Source organism: Phacochoerus africanus, chromosome 8 (genome assembly GCF_016906955.1).
Source record: "Phacochoerus africanus isolate WHEZ1 chromosome 8, ROS_Pafr_v1, whole genome shotgun sequence".
In the NCBI taxonomy this organism is placed as follows: Eukaryota; Metazoa; Chordata; class Mammalia; order Artiodactyla; family Suidae; genus Phacochoerus; species Phacochoerus africanus.
Window position 1 is genome coordinate 93,168,842 of NC_062551.1, and position 20,650 is coordinate 93,189,491.

Genomic DNA, 20,650 nt, shown 5'->3' on the forward strand with positions numbered 1-20,650 from the left:
AAAAGAAATGCAACACTCTAAACCAGGTATAATGGAAAAAATAAAAATCATTATAAAAAAGAAAAAAAAAGAAATGCAGTACTAATACATGTTCTGTTTCAGGTTTTTTAAGTGTGATTCTAGTGCAAAGGGCCTATCTTTTATATAACTTAAATGTCCAACAACAGAGGAACGGATAAAGAAAATGTGGTATATACACAGAATGGAACCCGTTATTCGGCCTTAAAAAGAAGATAATCTTGTCACATGCAGCAACATGGATGAACCTGTAGGACGGTATGCTAAGTGAAATAAGCCAGTCACAGAAAAGTAACTACTGCATGATTCTACTTACATGAGTATCTAAAACAGTCAAACTCAACAGAAGCAGAGAGCAGAATGGTGGCTGCCAACAGCTGGGGAGAGGGGTCAGTGCAGGGTTTGCTGTTCTATGAGTATCAAGTTTCAGTCATGCAAGAAGATTAAGTCCTAGAGATCTGTGGTGCAGCACTGAACAGTAAATGATATCGTACTGTGCACTTAAAAACCTGTAGATCTCAGAGTTCCCCCTATGGCTCAGCAGGTTGAAGACCCAGTGTCGTCACTGCTGTGGCTCTAGTTATAGCTGTGGCTCGGATTCGATCCCTGCCCCAAGAACTTCCACATATCAAGGGCACAGCCAAATTAATTAATTAATTACTTTAAAAATCCCAATGATGTAGGTCACAGCTGTGGCTCGAATCCAATCCCTGAACTGAGAACTTCCAATATGTCACCGGTGTGGCTCAAAAAGAAAAAAAAATTAGTCTAAGATGCAGAAATATGTTCAGGATAGGCTTCCTCTCCCATACCCAGTCCTATTTACTTAGGTAAAAAATATCATCTCTCAGAGTTCCCTGTGGCACAGTGGAAACGAACCCGACTAGGAATCATGAGGTTGTGGGTCTGATCCCTGGCCTTGCTCAATAGGTTAAGGATCTGGCGTTGCCGTGAGCTGTGCTGTAGGCCAAAGATGTGGCTCGGGTCTGATGTTGCTGTGGCTGTGGCTGTGGCAGAGGCTGGTAGTTACAGTTCCAATAGGACCCCTAGCCTGTTGGACCCCTAGCCTGGGGACCTCCATATGCTGCAGGTGCCACCCTAAAAAAAGCAAAAAAAAAAAAAAATCCATCTCTGAAAATGCAAATGGGAGGTAACAGGCTGACAGGGCGTGTAGTCACATAAGCTTTAGATCATAGATAGGATGAGAGAAGGGACATAGGACTAAGTGCGGAGGGGCTGGGCACAGGGGGAGAGAAGGGTTAACTACAGTGGTGAGGAACAAGAAAGGCAAGCTAGATACTGCAATTTTTTTGTCTATGTTGCAATTCTAAGAAACTACATTGATGAACAAAACCAACTGTTTATTCATTTGGGGCTAGTTGCTATGGGAATACTAAGTAAATGGATGAGTTGGTCACATTCTATAAATTAGGCACACACATACACATGTGTAAATCAAAGCAGCTTAAATCAAATCAAAGCCCCAAGAATAGAGTCCAGGCAGTAACTGATGTCCCAAAGGGCTGATGTGGACATTAGATACAATGGGGGAGTTCCCGTCATGACTCAGCGGCCATGAATCTGACACTAGTATCCATGAGGACGCAGGTTCGATCCCTGGCCCCACTCAGTAGGTTAGGGATCCAGCATTGCCATGAGCCAGTGTGTAGCCTGCAGACAGGGCTCGGATCTCGAGTTGCTGTGGCTATGGTATTGGTCAACAGCTGCAGCTCTGATTGGACCCCTAGCCTGGGAACCTCCATATGCCGAGGGTATGGCCCTAAAAAGACAAAAAAAAATAGTAATAATAATAAAGCACAAGCAGAAGTACAGGGTTAGAAAACATCAGGTATATTTGAGACAAATCAAACAACACCTCTTAAACTGAGAGCTTGAGAAACAACAGGTGAAACAGAATGACAGGCCAAGTGGAGGCTTAACTGTCAGGTTAGGGGACTTAATCTCGGGAGACAGTATGAGGTGACATTGTGAGAACTGACTTGCTGCTTAACCTTTCTGAGCCTGTTTCCTCATCTGTAAAATAGGAAGCCTTTCTCTCACAAGTTGAGTATCTCTTAAGGATGAGACACTGGGCTACATGCTAGGCTACAGCCAATTCCTTACCTTCAAGACATTTACAATCTGTAACTACCTTCCAGGAGTAGCTTTAAGGATTAAATCTGATAATGCAAGTGCAGTGTTTGCTTAGTGTTCAGAACACATTAATTGTTCTTTTTGTTTGTTTGTTCGTTTTGCTTTTTAGGGCCGCACCAGCAGCATATGCAAGTTCCCAGGCTAGGGATCGAATCAGAGCTACAGCTGCTGGCCTACACCACAGCCACAACAACATGGGATCTGAGCCAGGCCTGCAACCTACATGGCAACGCCAGATCCCTGACCCACTGAGTAAGGCTGGGGCTCGAACCTGCATTCTCATGGATACTAGTTGGATTCGTTTCTGCTGCACCACAACAGGAACTCTCCACATTAAGTGTTCAAATATCAACATCCTTGAGATCTACAAACATACAAGTCAAATTCCAAACAGTCGAGGCTATTTGCAGTAAAACAGCTGCTGGCAGAACATAATGAGGCAGAGTCACCCAGAATTTCTGAATAAGGAACTAACACCAAACAACTACTATATATTGGGTTTTCTGTGCAAACCCGTGTTTTAGGATTATTAGGCTAGAAGCCATTTATAAGAGGAACTGGAGCCGGGGAGACTCGATTAAACACCATTAAAATACAAAATGAGGAATTCGGAGTTCCCGTCGTGGCGCAGTGGTTAACAAATCCGACTAGGAACCATGAGGTTGCGGGTTTGGTCCCTGCCCTTGCTCAGTGAGTTAACGATCCGGCGTTGCTGTGAGCTGTGGTGTAGGTTGCAGACGTGGCTCGAATCCCGCGTTGCTGTGGCTCTGGCGTACGCCGGTGGCTACAGCTCCGATTGGACCCCTATCCTGGGAACCTCCTTATGCCGCGGGAGCGGCCCAAGAAATAGCAACAACAACAACAACAACAACAACAACAAAGACAAAAGACAAAAAAAACAAACAAACAAAAAAAACAAAATGAGGAATTCCCCTGCGGCTCAGCAGGTTGGGGACCCGGCATTATCATTGCTGTGGCACAGGTTCAATCTCTGGCCTAGGAACTTTTGTGTGCCAAGAGCACAGCCAAAACAACAACAACAACAAAGTGAGAGACCACAAAGTAATAATCATTTTTTTCCCTTGGTTCATGGAAGGAAAAGAGAAGTAACAGCAAAAGAGACAGCTGGGTTCCAACATCTCAAGGTATAGCAGTAAGCCGGTCAATCCTATGACACTGCCACCATCAAGAGACACAAGAGTTTGCTTTTAATTGACATAAAAGTGAGCAACTCATTTAGAGCAAAGAACGTCAGATTTTAAGTTGAATAAATCTATAAGTAAGAATTCTACTTATTACAATAGTGCCAATTACAATACTTACTGAACAGTGCCAAGACAGTAACCTATGATCAGAACAAGACGCATCCTAGTGAGGTAAGCTCTAATGAAAACTTCAGGAGTCCAGGAAAACAAATGAGACATACTGCTGATCCTTTACAAGAAACTGGATAAAATCTGCCTGCCTTGTTTTTCTTTTCCTTTTGGCTGCAGTGTGCAGTGGCTTGATGTAGGATCTCAGTTCCCAGACCAGGGACTGAAATGGGTTGCAGCAGTGAAAGCGCTAACCACCAGGGGACTCCTTTGTTTTCTATTACTTTATTCATTTTACAAAAATATACAATGGGACTTCCCATTGTGGCGCAGCAGAAACGAATCCGACTAGGAACCATGAGGTTGCGGGTTCAATCCCTGGCCTCGCTCACTGGGTTAAGGATCCAGCATTGCCGTGAGCTGTGGTGTAGGTCGCAGACGTGGCTTGGATCTGTCATTGCTGTGGCTCTGGCTGTGGTGTAGGCTGGTGGCTACAGCTCTGATTGGAACCCTAGCCTGGGAACATCCATATGCTGAGAGTGCAGCCCTAAAAAGACAAAAAGACAAAAAAAAAGAAGAAAAAAATATATATATACACACACAATGCTCCACTAATTAGCATAAAATTCCCCTGTGGGGACCATGCTGATCCACTCTCCTTCTAGTGTAGATACATAAGAAGCCAAAGGGAGCAGAAGTAATGCATTTTGGAGAAAACTTCTTGGAATAGTTTGAAAATAAATGTCCATAGTACAGAATTCCAAAATCCTGGAGATCTAAGAACATATAAGACCACATTCTATGAGAAAAGGATGTTTACTTCACTGCCACCAAAGATAAAGAACACAGAAGTCATGGAAGCAGGTTAAGAACCCAATGAGTATTCCTGAGGCTGTGGAATCCCTGGCCTTGTTCAGTGGGTTAAGGATCTGGTGTTGTTATGAGCTGTGGTGTAGGTCACAGATGTGGCTGAGATCTGGCATTGCCATGGCCATGGTGTAGGCCAGCAGCTGCAGCTCCAATTCAGCCCCTAGCCGGGGAACTTCCATATGCTGCAAGTGTGGCCTTAAAAAAGAAGAAGTTATTCCATAGGATTTATTACAAAAAAATTCTGAGACAAGAGACTCGGTACAAAGGAAAAAGAATGAAAGGCAAAGCAGACTATTCCACTCTTGGAATCAAAGCTTGGTGTGATCACCTGGACCCTGTGGGGACCCTCAAGCCTTGAACTTGATTCCAAACAGTCCTAATAGGAGCAAACATAGGTGTTCTCTGGAAGACAGCACCTGCATCCTAGCCCTCAAATTATTCTACAAATACTTTTAATTACAGAGAGTAGTACACAGACTAAAGATAATCAAGCACAGAGGGAAATTAGATTTCAGGGGTAACAACCAACAAAAACAAAGAGAGGAGTTCCTGTCGTGGCGCAGTGGTTAACAAATCCAACAGTATCCATGAGGATGTGGGTTTGATCTCTGGCCTCACTCAGTGGGTTAAGGACCTGGCATTGCCATAAGCTATGGTATTAGGTTGCAGACGCAGCTTGGATCCTGCGTTGCTGTGGCATACACAGGCCAACAGCTACAGCTCCGAGTCAACCCACAGCCTGGGAACCTCCACATGCCACGGGTGCGGACCTAAAAAAGACAAAAAACAAAACAAAACAAAACAAAAAAAACCAATCCTTAAAGAGGCCCTTAAAGACTTAAGAAACTAAAATTAAATACAGACTGTAGGAGTTCCCATTGTGGCTCAGTGGTTAATGAATCCGACTAGGAACCATGAGGTTGCGGGTTCGATCCCTGGCCTTGCTCAGTGGGTTAGGGATCCGGCGTTGCCGTGAGCTGTGGTGTAGGTCGCAGACGAGGCTCAGATCCTGCGCTGCTGTGGCTCTGGCATAGGCCGGTGGCTACAGCTCCGATTAGACCCCTAGCCTGGGAACCTCCATATGCTGCGGGAGCGGCCCAAGAAAATGGCAAAGAGACAAAAAAAATACAGACTGTAGAAAAATTTCTGCTTACTATACTTAAAGAAGTAAAAGACATTTAAAAATAACTGCAAAGAAAGCTACTGAAAAATTACATGGCAGATTTTTTTTGTTCTTTTGCCCGTGCCTGCAGCAAGTGGAAGTTCCCAGGCCAGGGACTGAATTACTCAAAACGCAGCGGTGACAACACTGGATCCTTAATCCACTGGAATTCCACAGCAGATTTTTAAAATAACTAAGTAGGATTCCTGGAAATTAAGAACATAATAATAAAATATTTAAAAATCAAGAGAAGGTTTAACAGTAAATCAGACTCAACTGAAAAGTGAACGGCAGGTCAGAAAAAAAATGACTCATAATGCAGCATGGAGACAAAAAGATAAAAGATACAGAAGAAACCATAAAAGACATAAAAAGTAAAATGAGAGGGTTTAACGTACATTTAACCAGAGTATCAGAAGGAGAAGAGGGAGCATGGAACAAATGTAGTATCTGAAGAGGTAATAGCTGGGAAATTTCTAGAACTGATTTAAAAAAAAAAAAAGTTTGGGGAGTTCCCATCGTGGCCCAGTGGTTAACGAATCCGACTAGGAACCATGAGGTTGCGGGTTCGATCCCTGGCCTTGCTCAGTGGGTTAGGGATCCGGCGTTGCCGTGAGCTGTGGTGTAGGTTGCAGACACGGCTCGGATCCCGCGTTGCTGTGGCTCTGGCATAGGCCGGTGGCTACAGCTCCGATTGGACCCCCAGCCTGGGAACCTCCATATGCCGCAAGAGCGGCCCAAAGAAATAGCAAAAAGACCAAAAAAAAAAAAAAGGAAAAAAAAAGTTTCATAAAGCCCAATGAAACCAAGCCAGATAAATAGCGAAATCCAGCAAAATAAATTTAAAATGAGATAAGGAAAGCAAAGAGCAATAGAATAAAAAAGTAGCTGGATACAGTGCTAAGATTCATTCCCAAAATGCATGCTATAGAGTTCCTGCTGTACCACAATGGGATCAGCAGTGTCTCTGCAGCACCAGGACGCAGGTTCAATCCCTTGCCCAGCACAGTGGGTTAAAGGATCCAGTGCTGCCACAACTGTGGTGTAGGTCACAGCTGCAGCTCGGATCTGATCCCTGGCCTGGGAACTCCATATGTCGTGAGGTGGCCAAAACAAAAACAAAAACACAACAAAAAAACAAAACCAAAATGCATGCTATAAATTCCTATTTGCTTTCTGGAGAGGAACCACAAACTTGGCTTTAAGCATTTCCCATACAAAGAGAGAAAGAGTCAACTGCCAGAGCCTGGGGCGGGATAATAGGCTCTGGTGAAAACGGTGAAAACCGAGTCGTCAGACATCGTTCCATCTCAACTCACAGGACTGAGGTCCAGAATGTTCCTTCACCAGTCTTATTATTCCACAAAGCAGATGAAATGTCTCTACATCTTAGAAGCAGTACTACTTGAGAAGAAATATTTAACTGAATCAAAAAGACTTGGTCCAACTGATGAGGTTGGCAGAAAGGAGTCAGAGCTGCCTACCAAGTTTTGAAGAAGAGAAACAATCCAGCAGACACATTTTGAAGGAAAGAGAACAACTCGGTTTTAGATAAAATGTTTGAGTCTAAGTGGAAATGTCTAGAAGACTTTTTTTTTTGTCTTTTTGCCTTTTCTTGGACCGCTTCTGTGGCTAATGGAGGTTCCCAGGCTAGGGGTCTAATCGGAGCTGTAGCCACCGGCCTCCACCAGAGCCACAGCAACTAGGGTTCCAAGCCGCATCTACAACCTACACCACAGCTCACGGCAACGCCGGATCTTTAACCCACTGAGCAAGTCCAGGGATCCAACCCGAAACCTCATGGTTCCTAGTTGGATTCGTTAACCACTGAGCCACAACGGGAACTTCTAGATGACTTTTTCTAGAATTTCCTAGAAAGGCAGGCTAAAGCTCAGGACAGGAGTTAAGGTTAAAGCTAAAAACTCAAAAATAGGTACACAGGAATAACGGAAGTCGCTGAGTAGTTCAATTCCCAAACTACCAAAATCCTATAATGCAAACAAAAGAACTGGATGCCACAACAAGGTATACCCTCTGAAAGCCCACAGCTATGATACAAACAGCAGGGTGTGTTTCAAAGTGACCACACACGGGGAGAGCATCCAACACAGCTACACAGAGTCTGGTGCAGAAAGATAAATGTGCAGCTCTAGGTCCCACCACTAGGAATTAGACATATGGCTAACATAGAATGATACAGTTTCTCTACCAAGTAAATACTATCTGCTCTCCATTTTAAACTTAAGAACACATAGGTACATTCTGTTCAGAGGATCAGTTGGGTACATGGGAATTTATTGGCTATGCCTGAAATTTACCACAATAGAAGGATATTTTACCTTAAAAAAAAAAAAAAAAAATTCCCCGAGTTCCCATTGTGGCTCAGTGGTTAATGAATCTGACTAGTATCCATGAGGATGCAGGTTCAATCCCTGGCCTCTATCAGTGGGTTAAGGATCCGGTGTTGCCATGAGCTTGGTGTAGGTCACAGACATGGCCCAGATCCTGCGTTGCTGTGGCTGTGGTGTAGACTGGCAGCTGCAGCGCTGATCTGACCCCTAGCCTGGGAACCTCCATATGTTGCAAGTGAGGCCCTAAAAAGCAAAAACAAAAAAATTCCGTAAGACTTATCAGGAGTGAAGACATATCTTTGTGTCTTTGAGCAGCTAAAGTCAACTTTCGTGTGTCTAAAAAGGCAGGAAGGATATGGTAGTTTCTTCCTCAAAAGAAAAGCATGATTAAGGATACCCAAAAGGGTTCCTAACTTCTAGAAACAAAAGGCATGAATGTAAGAGATGCAGTCTTCAGACACACAACTGGACAGGAGTTACACATAAGGGCCAGGGTAGCTTAAGAGTAAATTGACGAGGAGCTCCTGTCGTGGCTCAGTGGTTAACGAACCTGACTAGTATCCATGAGGACTCAGGTTCACTTCCTGGCCTTGCTGGAGTAGGTTAAGGATCCAGCGTTGCCGTGAGTTGTGGTGTAGGTCGCAGACTCGCTCAGATCCGCCGTTGCTGTGGCTGTAGTGTGGGCCAGCAGCTGAAGCTCTGATTTGACCCCTAGCCTGGGAACCTCCATATGCCAAGAGTGTGACCCTCAAAAAAGACACACACACACACACACACAAGAAAATTGATGAAAAAGTAAAAAAATAAACTTACTCTTCTCAATGAGCTGGTCCTGAACTCCAGCCAATGCACTTACTGCCTAAAAGAAAAACATCAGTTACTAGAAAAATTATCACAGACCTCAGGAGAGCACTCAGAGAAGGAGGGAAAGAGAAATTTAACTGAGGTCTTTCTTAAAAATGGGCACAGAAAGAGCCCCCTGCCTCACTTACAGCTGCTGAAGTAACTGAGGATTTACTGAAGAGCCGCTCCGCTTCCTTAAACTTCCGGTTCCTTCGATCGTTTTTGCTATTGGAGTTTCTGAAATACACACAAGAAACTCATTATAAGCACCAAGCTTTGGTTATGGCTCAAGCTGAGGATGCCCTAGGGCAAACGCCTATATATATATATATATTTTTTTTTTTGTCTTTTTGCTATTTCTTGGGCCGCTCCTGCGGCATATGGAGGTTCCCAGGCTAGGGGTCCAATCGGAGGCTGTAGCCACCGGCCTAACGCCAGAGCCACAGCAACTCGGGATCCGAGCCACGTCTGCAACCTACACCACAGCTCATGGCAACGCCGGATCGTCAACCCACTGAGCAAGGGCAGGGACCGAACCCGCAACCTCATGGTTCCTAGTCGGATTCATTAACCACTGCGCCACGACGGGAACTCCTATTTTTTTTTTTTTTAAATTACCAAGTTCCCTACAAAAATGCCTCCTCCATTCCACTGGGATTGACCAAAATGATATTTATGCTGAATGCCTAAGTAGACAGCAATGTTTTCCAATATACCTACTGTATGTGCTCCATTGAGATGGCTTTTGCTTTAGATTCACAATCATTTTCATTTTATTTTGCCTTTTTAGGGCCACACCCACGGCATATGAAGGTTCCCTAGGGGTCCAATCAGAGCTGTAGCTGCCAGCCTAGGCCACAGCCACAGCAACGCCAGGTCTCATGTGTGACTGCAAACTACACCACAGCTCATGGCAATGCCGGATCCTTACCCCACTGAGCAAGGTCAGGGATCGAAGGATTGAACCCATGTCCTCATGGATACTAGTCAGATTTGTTTCTATTGAACCATGACAGGAATTCCCGCAATCATTTTTGTTTTAATATGTATTTATTTTAATGCCTATCACTAAAAACATCTAGCACAGACTAATAATGATGTGAAGTATCTCTGTTAAATAACTTTAATTTAAAAAATTGAATCTGGCGTTGTGGTGGCTATGGTTCAGGCCAGCAGCTAAAGCTCTGGTTCAATCCCTAGCCAGGGAACCTCCATATGCTCCAGGTGCAGCCCTAAAAAGATGAAAAAAAAAAACAAACAACCAAAAAATTTAAAGAGGAGATCCATGGTGTTCAATCCCCAGCCCCACACAGTGGGTTAAGGATCCAGCGTTGCCGCCACTGCGGCCTAGATGGCAACTGCCGCTCAATCTGATCCCTGGCCCAGGAACTCCATATGCTTTGGCTCGGCCAAAAAAGAAAAAAACTTTAAAGAAAGAACGAGAGTTCCTTAGAGAAATTACTGATATCAGGTCTGGGACAAGAAAAAGACAAAGTGGAGTTCCTCTGTAGTACCGTGGGTTGAGGATCTGGCACTGTCACCACAGCGGCTCAGGCGCAGCCAAAAAAACAAAGAAAAAAAGAAAAAAAGAGAAAAGGACAAGGTAAGAGAAAGCAACAAAATGCTCAGAAATAGGATCACGTCAAAAAGACAAACAAATCAGCCTGCGGCAGCTCCCTTTGGCCAAGTTTAGAGCAAACTAAGCACCAAAAAGGATAATGATGGATGTGTTAGCTCCGTGAAAAGTCGGTGAGATGTATATTTATAATTCTTCTCTGTATAGATTTCAATATATTAATTCATACTAAAAAACAAACCTTCACAATAAAAAAGTGACAGTACTAGATCCCAATACACTGATTTAAAAAAAAAAACAAAACCCTGGGAGTTCCTTCCCATTGTGACTCAGCGCGTTAAGATCCCAACTAGTATCCATGACGATGCAGGTTCCATCCCTGACCTTGCTCAGTAGGTCACAGGCTCCATCACACTGCAGTGAGCTGTGGTGTATGTCATAGATGCGGCTCAGATCCCACACTGCTGTGGCTGTGTTGTAGGCCAGCAGCTATAGCTCCAATTTGACCCCTAGCCTGGAAACTTTCATGTGCTGCAGATGCAACCTTAAAATAATAAGTAAGTAAATAAATAAATAAATCATCCATGTATCTATAGTGACACTAGAGACAGAATATGAAAGGGAGAGAAGATAAAAAGGGAAGACTCTTCTTTCAGAATGCCAGTGATAAATGAAAAGAAATAGTAAAATCAGAATCATCATTTTGCAACCTCCATTATAATAACTGCTTCAGATAAGAATCAACAATGGGATGGAGTTCCCATCGTGGTGCAATGGTTAACGAATCCGACTAGGAACCATGAGGTTGCGGGTTTGGTCCCTGGCCTTGCTCAGTGGGTTAAGGATCCGGTGTTGCCATGAGCTGTGGTGTAGGTTGCAGAAGTGGCTCAGATCCCGAATTGCTTTGGCTCTGGCATAGGCCGGTGGCTATGGCTCTGATTTGACCCCTAGCCTGGGAACCTCCGTATGCCATGGGAGCGGCCCTAGAAAAGGCAAAAAGACAAAAAAAAAAAGAATCAACAATGGATATTAAAACCAGTGATAAAAATTAGAAGGAGCTATATTTTCACACTGCCTAAAAATACAACCTCTGAAATTATTTGTTAATTACAAAGAGAAAAAAATGAACGTTTACAATGGTGAAATCACATGATCCAACTTAGTGGGACCAGTAATGGGGCAATCTGACATGTGCCTCCTGATAAAATAGAGGTAAACAGCAGGAGGTATACAAATAAGTAATCAACATTTTTGCCAACAATGTTTAAAGGATCTCCCATTAAGTCCCACTAAGAAAAACATGGAATTGGAACATTCTGCAAAATAATGTCACAGGGAGTTCCCTTGTGGCACAGTGAGTTGAGGATCCGGCGTTGTCACCAGCAGTGTGGGTTAGATCCCTGGCCTCGTAACTTTCACATGCCAAGGGCATGGCCAAAAAAAAAAGAAAAAGAAAAAAGATAATGTCATAAAAAAATTCACCACCAAAAAGGGAGAGACGCTCCTAGTAAGAGACTAAAGAGACATTAACAGCCAAAAGCAATGCACGAACACTCGCTGCATTAAAAAAAAAGGTGGCAATGCATCTGGGGGACAAATCAGGGACATCTGAATAAGGACTGTGTATGAAATAATACTATTAATGTAGTGCTAATTTTCTAGGCATGATAATAAGTGGTTATGTAAGAAAAAAAGTTCTTATCCTTAGGAGGTAATTGCTGACACAATTAGGGGCAAAGTGCCACAGTTATCTGTTTTTAACTTTTAAGTGCTTTAGCAAATAATTATAATATGTATAATTATCATATATATAATATAAATGTATAAATACATATTTCATATATGTACGGAAGGGGAGATATAACTAACTACAAAGGAGTAGCACGAGGGAGCTCTTCGTGGTGAGAGAATAGTTCTGTATCTTGACTGCAGTGGTGGTTACAGGAATCTATAGACATGATAAAATGACAGAACTACATATACACATTGTACCAATGTCAATTTCCTGCTTTTGCTATTGTACTATATGGTTATGTAAAACCCAACCACTGGGGAAAACTGGGTGAAGGGTACATGGGACCTCTCTGTACTATTTTTGCAACTTCCTATGTGTCAATTTAAAAAAAAAAAAAAAACTTAAGCATAGAAATAGTGGTGTGTGTTACTATATATTAAGAGGGAGAAAGAAGAGAAAGAAAGCAAATATGGCAACAAGTTAACAATTGCTGAATGCTGGTAAGGGGTATCAAGAGATCAACTAGTCTTTCAAGTACTCTGCAGATTTGAGAAATTTCCAAAAAGTTTAGAAAGTTTTAAAAAATTTTTAGGAGTTCCCGTCGTGGCTCAGTGGTTAACAAATCTGACTCCGATCCATGAGGATGCAGGTTCAATCCCTGGCCTCGCTCAGTGGGTTAAGGATCAGGCATTTCCGTGAGCTGTAGGGTAGGTCACAGGAGTGGTTCAGATCCTGTGTTGCTATGGCTGTGGTGCAGGCCAGCAGCTACAGCTCTGATTGGACCCCTAGCCTGGGAACCTCCATATGCTGCAGGTGCGGCCCTAAAAAGAAAAAAAAAATTTTTTTTTAGAAAGAATATTACTAAATGAAACTGTGATACAGTTGCCACACAGGTATAGCAAATCTTGGGACTCATGACATGACAGGAGTGTATTACATGCTGTATTTCACTGAAGCATTGCACAACCCTGTGCCATTGGCGGGACTTCTCCGACTGTGTGGGGTGTAGAGTTTATCTGGGATTACCCAGGAGTGGCTGAGCCAGAGTCCAAGCTCAAATGCAGACCTCTTTCCACCCCACTTTACTACTGCCTCCCTGCAAAGCCACTACCAAGAACTTACCCAGTCCTACACACAAATATTAGAAGGGCACAATACAAATACTACAGGCTTGACACTCACTTTTGGTTGGTCAGATACCGATCCCAGCCACGAATAATATTGCCATACATCTGAGTGTCTTCCAGGTAGCTTCCTTCAAAAGCATAGATCTGTCTCTCTAAGTTTGCCAGTGTTTCCTGAGTGATGAAAAATAAGGAAGTGGTTAATACCTTTTACATGCATGCATTAAGCCTAACCAAAATGAACTTTTTTTTTTTTTAAGGGTCACACCTGAGGCATTTGGAGGTTCCCAGGCTAGGGGTCGAATCAGAGTTACAGCTGCTGTCCTACGCCACAGCAACTCAGGATTCCAGCCGAAGTCTGCAACCTACACCACAGCTCAGGCAACACCGGATCCTTAACCCAAGGAGTGAGGCCAGGGATCCAACCCGCATCCTAATGGATACTAGTCAGATTCGTTTCTGCTGAGCCACAACAGGAACTCCCAAATTGAAGTCTATATCAGACTTATAAATTCAAGCTCAACTACACCAAACCAGCCTTGCGGAGGGAGGAATGACACGGGCAGGGGCAGGGTGTTTCAGACTAAGGCAGTCTAAACCTGTCTTGTTGGATCCCTTTGAGGACAGAATGGAATAGAGAGAGCCTGTCCCCAGAAAAATGTACAAAAGTTTGTATATACTCAGAGGCTTCGTGGAAACCCAGCTGTCAAGAACCCGGGCGGAGGAAAAAAAAGAGCAGTCTCCACTCCCACGCATAAAAGGTACTGCTACCAGGAAAGGGAAGGGTAAGCAGCCTTCCAGCGCCAACTGGCTCCCCTCCCCGTAGGCTCCGAAAGGCCGCCAGCACTGGGCTGCCGGTTGCTATGGAAACCTGGAAGGGCAGCTTCAGGTGAGATGGGCCTCCCGGTGCCCAAGCCAAAACGCGAGGGGAGGGAGGGCTTAGCCGCCACGGTCCAAGGGACCCCGGCTGCATGTCACAATTCTTAATTCCCTAACCGAGTCCGCTCCCCTCGCCTGTCACCTGCTAAATGTTCCCAAACACATCACATCCCTGCCCATCAAAAACCCCATCTAACGGATCTACTCCTAGTTCCCAAAAGGACGAGACCCTCCATCCTCCAAAGGCCAGACAGGATGTGTGAGTGTCCCTCCCACACTCGCCTCCTACCCCACCACCCCACCTAAAGCCCACCAGCAAGCCCGGACCAATCTACAGCCCACCGATCCGCCCGCCCCGCACTCCTTAAAGATCATGGACCCGCTCGCCCTCGCCTACCCCGCAGAGCTCACGGTTACTAGCTTCAGCAGGGCTGCAGCACAGAAGCCCCTACCCCCTGACGCCATCCTTCCTCCACGCCCCCGCCCGCCTAGTCCCCCTCCCCCTCCCCGGCTCCGCGCCCCGCCCCCAGCCCAGGCTCCCGGCTCCGGATCTGCACCGCCTGGAAGCCGAGGCGCCGGCGGGCCGCGCAGTGCGCAGCCGTCCTCAGGCCGCCGGACTCCCGGGCGCCGCGCTGCGCCCACCGAGCAACGAACCGCCCGGCGCGGCGGGGCCGGGGTCTGGAGGCAGGGGCAGGCACGGGGTCCCCACCCGGGCGCCCCCCGGTGCTAGCCCTCACCGCCAGCTCCTGCTTCCGCTTCACGAGCTCTGCCAGCTCCCGCCGGGTGTCCGGGATCTGCGGCGGCGCCGCCTTGTTGTGCATCGCCATGTTGGGCTGAGGCGGGCGGCAGCGGCGCCAGGCTGGGGGCGGTCCTAGCGCGCCGCCGCCCGCCAGGGGGCGCCCGCCTCTGCACTGCGCCTGCGCAGGCGGCTTCCGGAGGGGAGCCCCGCTGCGCAGAACTCCCGCGCGCGCGCGTGCGCGCGCCCTGCCAAAAGAACCCCACTGATGGGTTCTGCTTTTGGTCCTAACCGCGTTTCTACACCGCAAATTCACCGTGTCCAAAATCAGACTTCTCCGCAGTCTCATCAGTGAATGACTTTCACTGTCCACCGAATTGCCCAGGTCGGAAACCTGGGTACCATCCTCACCCTCCTTCACCCCCTTAATGCAATCCAAAACCAAGGCCTGTGAACTCGACCGCAGAAGAGCCCGCAAATTATTTTCTTTTGTCTGCCACCTCCTTCGTTCATCCAGGCCCTCCCTATTTTAGGTACATTATTCCAGCAGCTCCCGTTTCCACTCTTAGCTCCATTTAATCCATTATTCACAGTGGTGCCAGGATGATTTGTTTGGGGAAAACAAATGTGTTACTCCCCTGCTTAAAACCTTTCAAAGACTTCCCGTTGCCCTTTAGAGAGACAAGCATGTGTGGTGGTTAATGACACAAACTAACTACCTAGTTCAAAATTCTACCTCTACCATTGATAAGCTGTCCCACCCTGGGCAGGTTAACTCAATTTCACTTGGCTCAATTTCCTCCTCTATAAAATGGAACTAATAATAACTCCTACCTAATACAATTTCCATAAGGAATTAATCACTTAAGGTAAGTGCTTGGCAGGTAAGCACTACTTGTCAAATCATTAAGTCTGATATTGTTAACTTTGTTTTCATCTCCCTCCTGTTTATTTCTCCTCTCCATTTTTCAGGGTTCTGCAATTTCATTAGAAATCCAGGTAGGATTTTTTTTTTTTTTTCCATTTTGCTTGCTTGCTTGCCTGCTTTCCTACTTTCTTGCTTTCTCTTTTTGCTTTGCTTTGAAAGTCTCTGTGTTTCTTCAATCTGTGTATTTGTACTTTCACCAGTTCTGGGAAATTCAGCTATCTTTCCTAGGATATCCTCTACCTCAGTTTCTCTCTCCTTCTAGAATTCAGATTAAATTTAAGAATCCTTTTTTTTTTCTCTCTCTCTACTGCATTCTGTTATGTGTTGATCTTGTAACCCGGGGTCTCGCTGAACTCTCTTATTGATTCTAGGTTTTTTGGTAGATTGTGGGATTTTTGTTGTTGTTGTTAGGGCTGCACATGCAGCATATGGTGCTTCTCAGGCTAGGGGTCTAATCAGAGCTGCAGCCATGGGCCTATGTCACCGCCACAGAAATGCCAGATCCGAGCAATATCTGCAACCTACACCACAGTTCATGACGCCTGAGCGAGGCCAGGGGTCAAACCTGCATCCTCATGGTTACTAGTCAGATTTGTTTCCACTGAGCCACAACAGGAACTCCTCTTTGGGATTTTTAAAGTAGACAATAAATTCATCTGCAAATAGGGAGATTTATTTTTTCCCTTCCAACCTGTGTGTTTTTATTTCCTTTTTTTGCCTTACTGTGCTGGCTAGACTTCTAGTACTATGTTGAATAAGAATGGTCAGAGCAGGAGTTCCCATCATCTTTCAGCAGAAAGAATCTGACTAGTATCCATGGTTCAATCCCTGGCCTTGTTCAGTGTGTTAAGGATCCAGTGTTGCTGTGAGCTGCAGGTAGGTCGCAGATGAAGCTCAGGATCTGGCATGGCTGTGGCTGTGGCAGCTGCAGCTCCGATTCAACCACTAGCCTGGGAACTTTGATATGCCACAGATAAAATAAATAAGTAAGAGGCTAAAGAATAAAAATCCTGTGATCATGTCAACTGACACAGAAAAATCATTTGACAAAATTCAACACCAATTTACGATAAAAAACTCAGTAAACCAGGAATAGAGGGTAACTTCCTCAACCTGATAAGACTGAATACGTTCCTCTTAAGGCACAAGTCAAGGATGTCTGCTTTGATCGTTCTTTTTTTATTATTTTATTTTATTTTTGTCTTTTAAGGGCTGAACCTGCAGCATATGGAAGTTCCCAGGCTAGGGGTTGAATCAGAGCTACAACTGCCGGCCTACACCACAGCCACAGCAACACCAGATCCTTAACCCACTGAGTGGGGCCAGAGACTGAACCCGTATCCTTATGGATGCTAACTGGGTTTGTTACCACTGAGCCACAATCAGAACTCCTAGATGCTTTTTAATTACTCTTTTTTTTTTTTTTCTTTTCGGCTGTACCCACAACATATGGAAGTTTGGGCCAAGGATCAAATCTGAGCAGGAGCTGTGACCTACACCACAGCTGCAGCAACACTGAGTCAAAGAATGATCAAAGCAGACTTGTGCCTTAAGAGGAACGTATTCAGTCTTATCAGGTTGAGGAAGTTACCCTCTATTCCTGGTTTACTGAGAGTTTTTTTATCGTAAATGGGTGTTGAATTTTGTCAAATGATTTTTCTGAGTCAGTTGATATGATCACAGGATTTTTATCCAGTGTCGCTGTTGCTGCAGTGGATTATTAACCCACTGCACCATAGAAGGAACTCCTTTAATTATTCAAATTTTAAAAATAGTTATAGGATTATTCAGATAACCTATTTCTTTTTATATATATATAACCTATTTCATATCAGGTGAATTTTGGTAGTTTACAGTTTTTAAGGAATTGATCCATTTCCTCTAAGTTGTTTATTTATTTATTTTATTTTTGCTTTTTTTAGGGCCACACTCGTGGCTCATGGAGGTTCATCATGCTAGGGGTCGAATCAGAGCTACAGCTGCCAGCCTACTCCACAGCCACAGCAACGCCAGATCCGAGTGGAGTCTGCAACCTACACCACAGCTTATGGTAATGCCGGATCTTTAACCCACTGAGTGAGGCCAGGGATCGAACCCACAACCTTGTAGTTCCTAGTCAAATTCCTTTCCACTGGGTCACAGCAGGAACTCCCCTAAGTTGTTAAATTTATACGCATGGATCATTTCTTTTGACCTACTTTCTAGTTCACTAATTTTCCCTGAAGTTTCTGTTAAAGGGATTCATTGAAAAATTTAGTTATTGTATTTTTCATTTCTGAAGTTTCTATTTGGTCTTTTAAGTAACTCCCAATTCACTTGTTGCCATTTCTTGTTCCCTGTGGGTATTTTCATGTTTTGTTGTTTGTTTCTTTGAAAATGAAATATTCAATCTATTCTTTGAAATAGTTGTTCCAGGAACAACCAGGAACATCTTAAAGTAACTAGTAATTCAAGTAACTGAAGTCTTGGACAATCACTTTCTGTTACCCGTTATTTCTGAGGGTGAGAAACTTTTCTTGTGTGCTTTAAAACATAATTGTTTGTTTGCGGAAAAAAAGAATGTGGAAATAACCAGAGGGGAAATGAAAAGTCCCTTCCTCCAAAGAGTAATTTCATTTATTAATATCAGACACCTGGAGGCGCTAATAGTGCATGGTCATCTTAAACCAAGTTCAAGGCTTAAGGTTTTCTGAGCTCTGTCTTCAAACCCCTGGGAGGATACAATTTCGGATCAGCTTTTTTATTCTGAAAGGTATAGCCCTTTGGCGTGCCAGCTTTTTGTGGGAAACATGTTCTATTGTATGCAGGAAACATACTCATTGTATGCAGGCTTTGGGTTTTGATTTCGGTCCCATTTACCCCAGGGTAAGGTCTGTTTTGCAAGAATCAAAGATAGTTTGCCTTTAGATCGAATGTGGTTTCCAGGCATCTATCCTCCATTTCTCTCTGGATTATTGTTTATTTTGTTTTGGTCTGATAACTCTCTACTTACAAGTAAGTAAATGATGATTTAAGAGTTTTTTTTTTTTTTTTCTTTTTAGGGCCACACCTGTGGCAAGTGGAAGTTCCCAGGCTAGGGGTCAAATCAGAGCTATAGCTGCCAGCCTACGCCGCAGCCACAGCAATGCAGGATCGGAGCTGCATCTGTGACCTACACCACAGCTCACAGGCAATGCTGGATCCTTAACCCACTGAGCAAGGTTAGGGATAGAACCCACCTCCTCATGGATACTAGCCTGGTTCGTTATCTCTGAGCCACAATGGGAACTCCTTTTGTTTATTTTTTTATCCAGAAATTTTTAGCTGTTTTCAGCAGGGGGCTTCAGAAAAATAACAGTCTGTCATTAAGAGAAATCAAAAGTTTCAGTCACCCTCTTTGCCCCATTGAACTTCAAGTGCTTCCAAAGCCTCATTTATCATGTCAGGCATTTCTGAGTGCTAGGTCTCTGCCGAGAAATGTTGGCCTGTTTTGGCATCTGCAAAATTTAATGATAATAGAAGCCTGCCCTATAAAATTGAAATGAGTTAATGTATGCATTTTTGCATATGTAAAATACTCAGAACCATGCCTTGTACACAGAAAGTATTCCTAAACATTGGCCAGTTTGCTGTTGTTATTGTTGGCCAAGCCCTCAGCATGTCAGATTCCTGGGGCCAGGGATCAAACCTGTACTACAGCAGCCACAGAAGTGCTAACACTAGACCCTGCTGAACCACTAGGGAACTCCAACATTGGCCAGGTTTGTTTTTTTGTGGGGTTTTTTTTTTTTTTTTTTTTTTGGTTTTTAGGACCACACTGGAGGCATGTGGAAGTTTCCAGGCTAGGGGTCAAATCGGAGCTATAGCAGCCAGCCTACACCACAGCCACAGCAACACCAGATCCAAACCGCATCTGCCACCTACACCACAGCTCATGGCAATGCGGGATCCTTAACCCACTGAGTGTGGCCAGGTTTGAACTGGCATCCTCATGGATCTTTGTTGGGTTTGTTAACTGCTGAACCACGAAGGGAACTACATTTTTTTGGGGGGGTCTTTTTAGGGCCACACCCGAGGCATCTGGAAGTTTCCAGGCTAGGGGTCGAATCGAATCAGAGCTGTAGCTGCCTGCCTATGCCACAGCCACAGAAACGCCATGAACTACATCACAGCTCATGGCAATGCCAAATCTCCAACCCACTGAGCAAAGCCAGGGATTAAACCCAAATCCTCACGGATACTAGTCAGATTCATTTCCACTGCATCATGACGGGAATTCCCAGAAACCACTTGATTTTATAGGCTCCTTTCCACTTCACTCCAGTCCTGTGGTGTTCTGGACTGCTCAGTCGGAAGCAAATACTGGATCAAAATCTACCTATTTTCTAAAGCATACATACTTCAAATACCATGTCTTGCACAAGGTGCAACCCCATCCCCCAAATTATTGCTGTTTCTAACTCATAGCTATAAACCACTTGCTAGCATAGTGACCTTATGTAATCATCCATTGATTGGACTAATTCACTTTAGAGTGAATATGAACAAATCAACTGCCTTTTATTTTTTAGTCTTTTCTAGGGCTGCACCTACAGCATAAGGAGGTTCCCAGGCTAGGGGTCGAATTGGAGCTGTAGCCGCCAGCCTATACCACAGCCACAATGCAGGATCCAAGCCGCGTCTGCAACCTACACCACAGCTCACGGCAATGCCAGATCCTTAACCCACTGAGCAAGGCCAGGGATTGAACCCGCAACCTCATGGTTCCTAGTCGGATTCGTTAACCACTGAGCCACGACCAGAAATCCTCAACTGCCTTTTAAAATAATTTCCTAGTCCTGCTGAATAGTACAGAGAAGTATACCCAGTCACTTGTGATAGAACATGATGAAATATGAGAAAAAGAGTGTATTTGTATGTATAACTGGATCATTGCTGTACAGTGGAAATTGACAGAACATTGTAAATCTGCTATACTTTAA

The 20,650-nt window shown here is 44.5% G+C and overlaps 1 protein-coding gene across 2 annotated transcripts in view; it reads right to left on the reverse strand.

The window, feature by feature from the left end:
• MEAF6 (MYST/Esa1 associated factor 6) overlaps window positions 1–14,896 on the reverse strand; it is a 29,010-nt gene extending 14,114 nt beyond the window's left edge. For both annotated transcript variants that reach the window (XR_007136603.1, XM_047793388.1), the window contains exons 1-4: window positions 14,763–14,896; window positions 13,205–13,320; window positions 8,861–8,948; window positions 8,682–8,727 (exon numbers count right to left, since the gene is read on the reverse strand). Coding sequence is in view for 1 of the 2 variants with exons in the window: in XM_047793388.1 (XP_047649344.1) it covers window positions 8,682–8,727; window positions 8,861–8,948; window positions 13,205–13,320; window positions 14,763–14,852 (340 nt within the window). In the remaining variant the exon portion in view is untranslated. The remainder of the gene's footprint in view (window positions 1–8,681; window positions 8,728–8,860; window positions 8,949–13,204; window positions 13,321–14,762) is intronic.
• Between the last annotated feature and the right edge of the window lie 5,754 nt (window positions 14,897–20,650).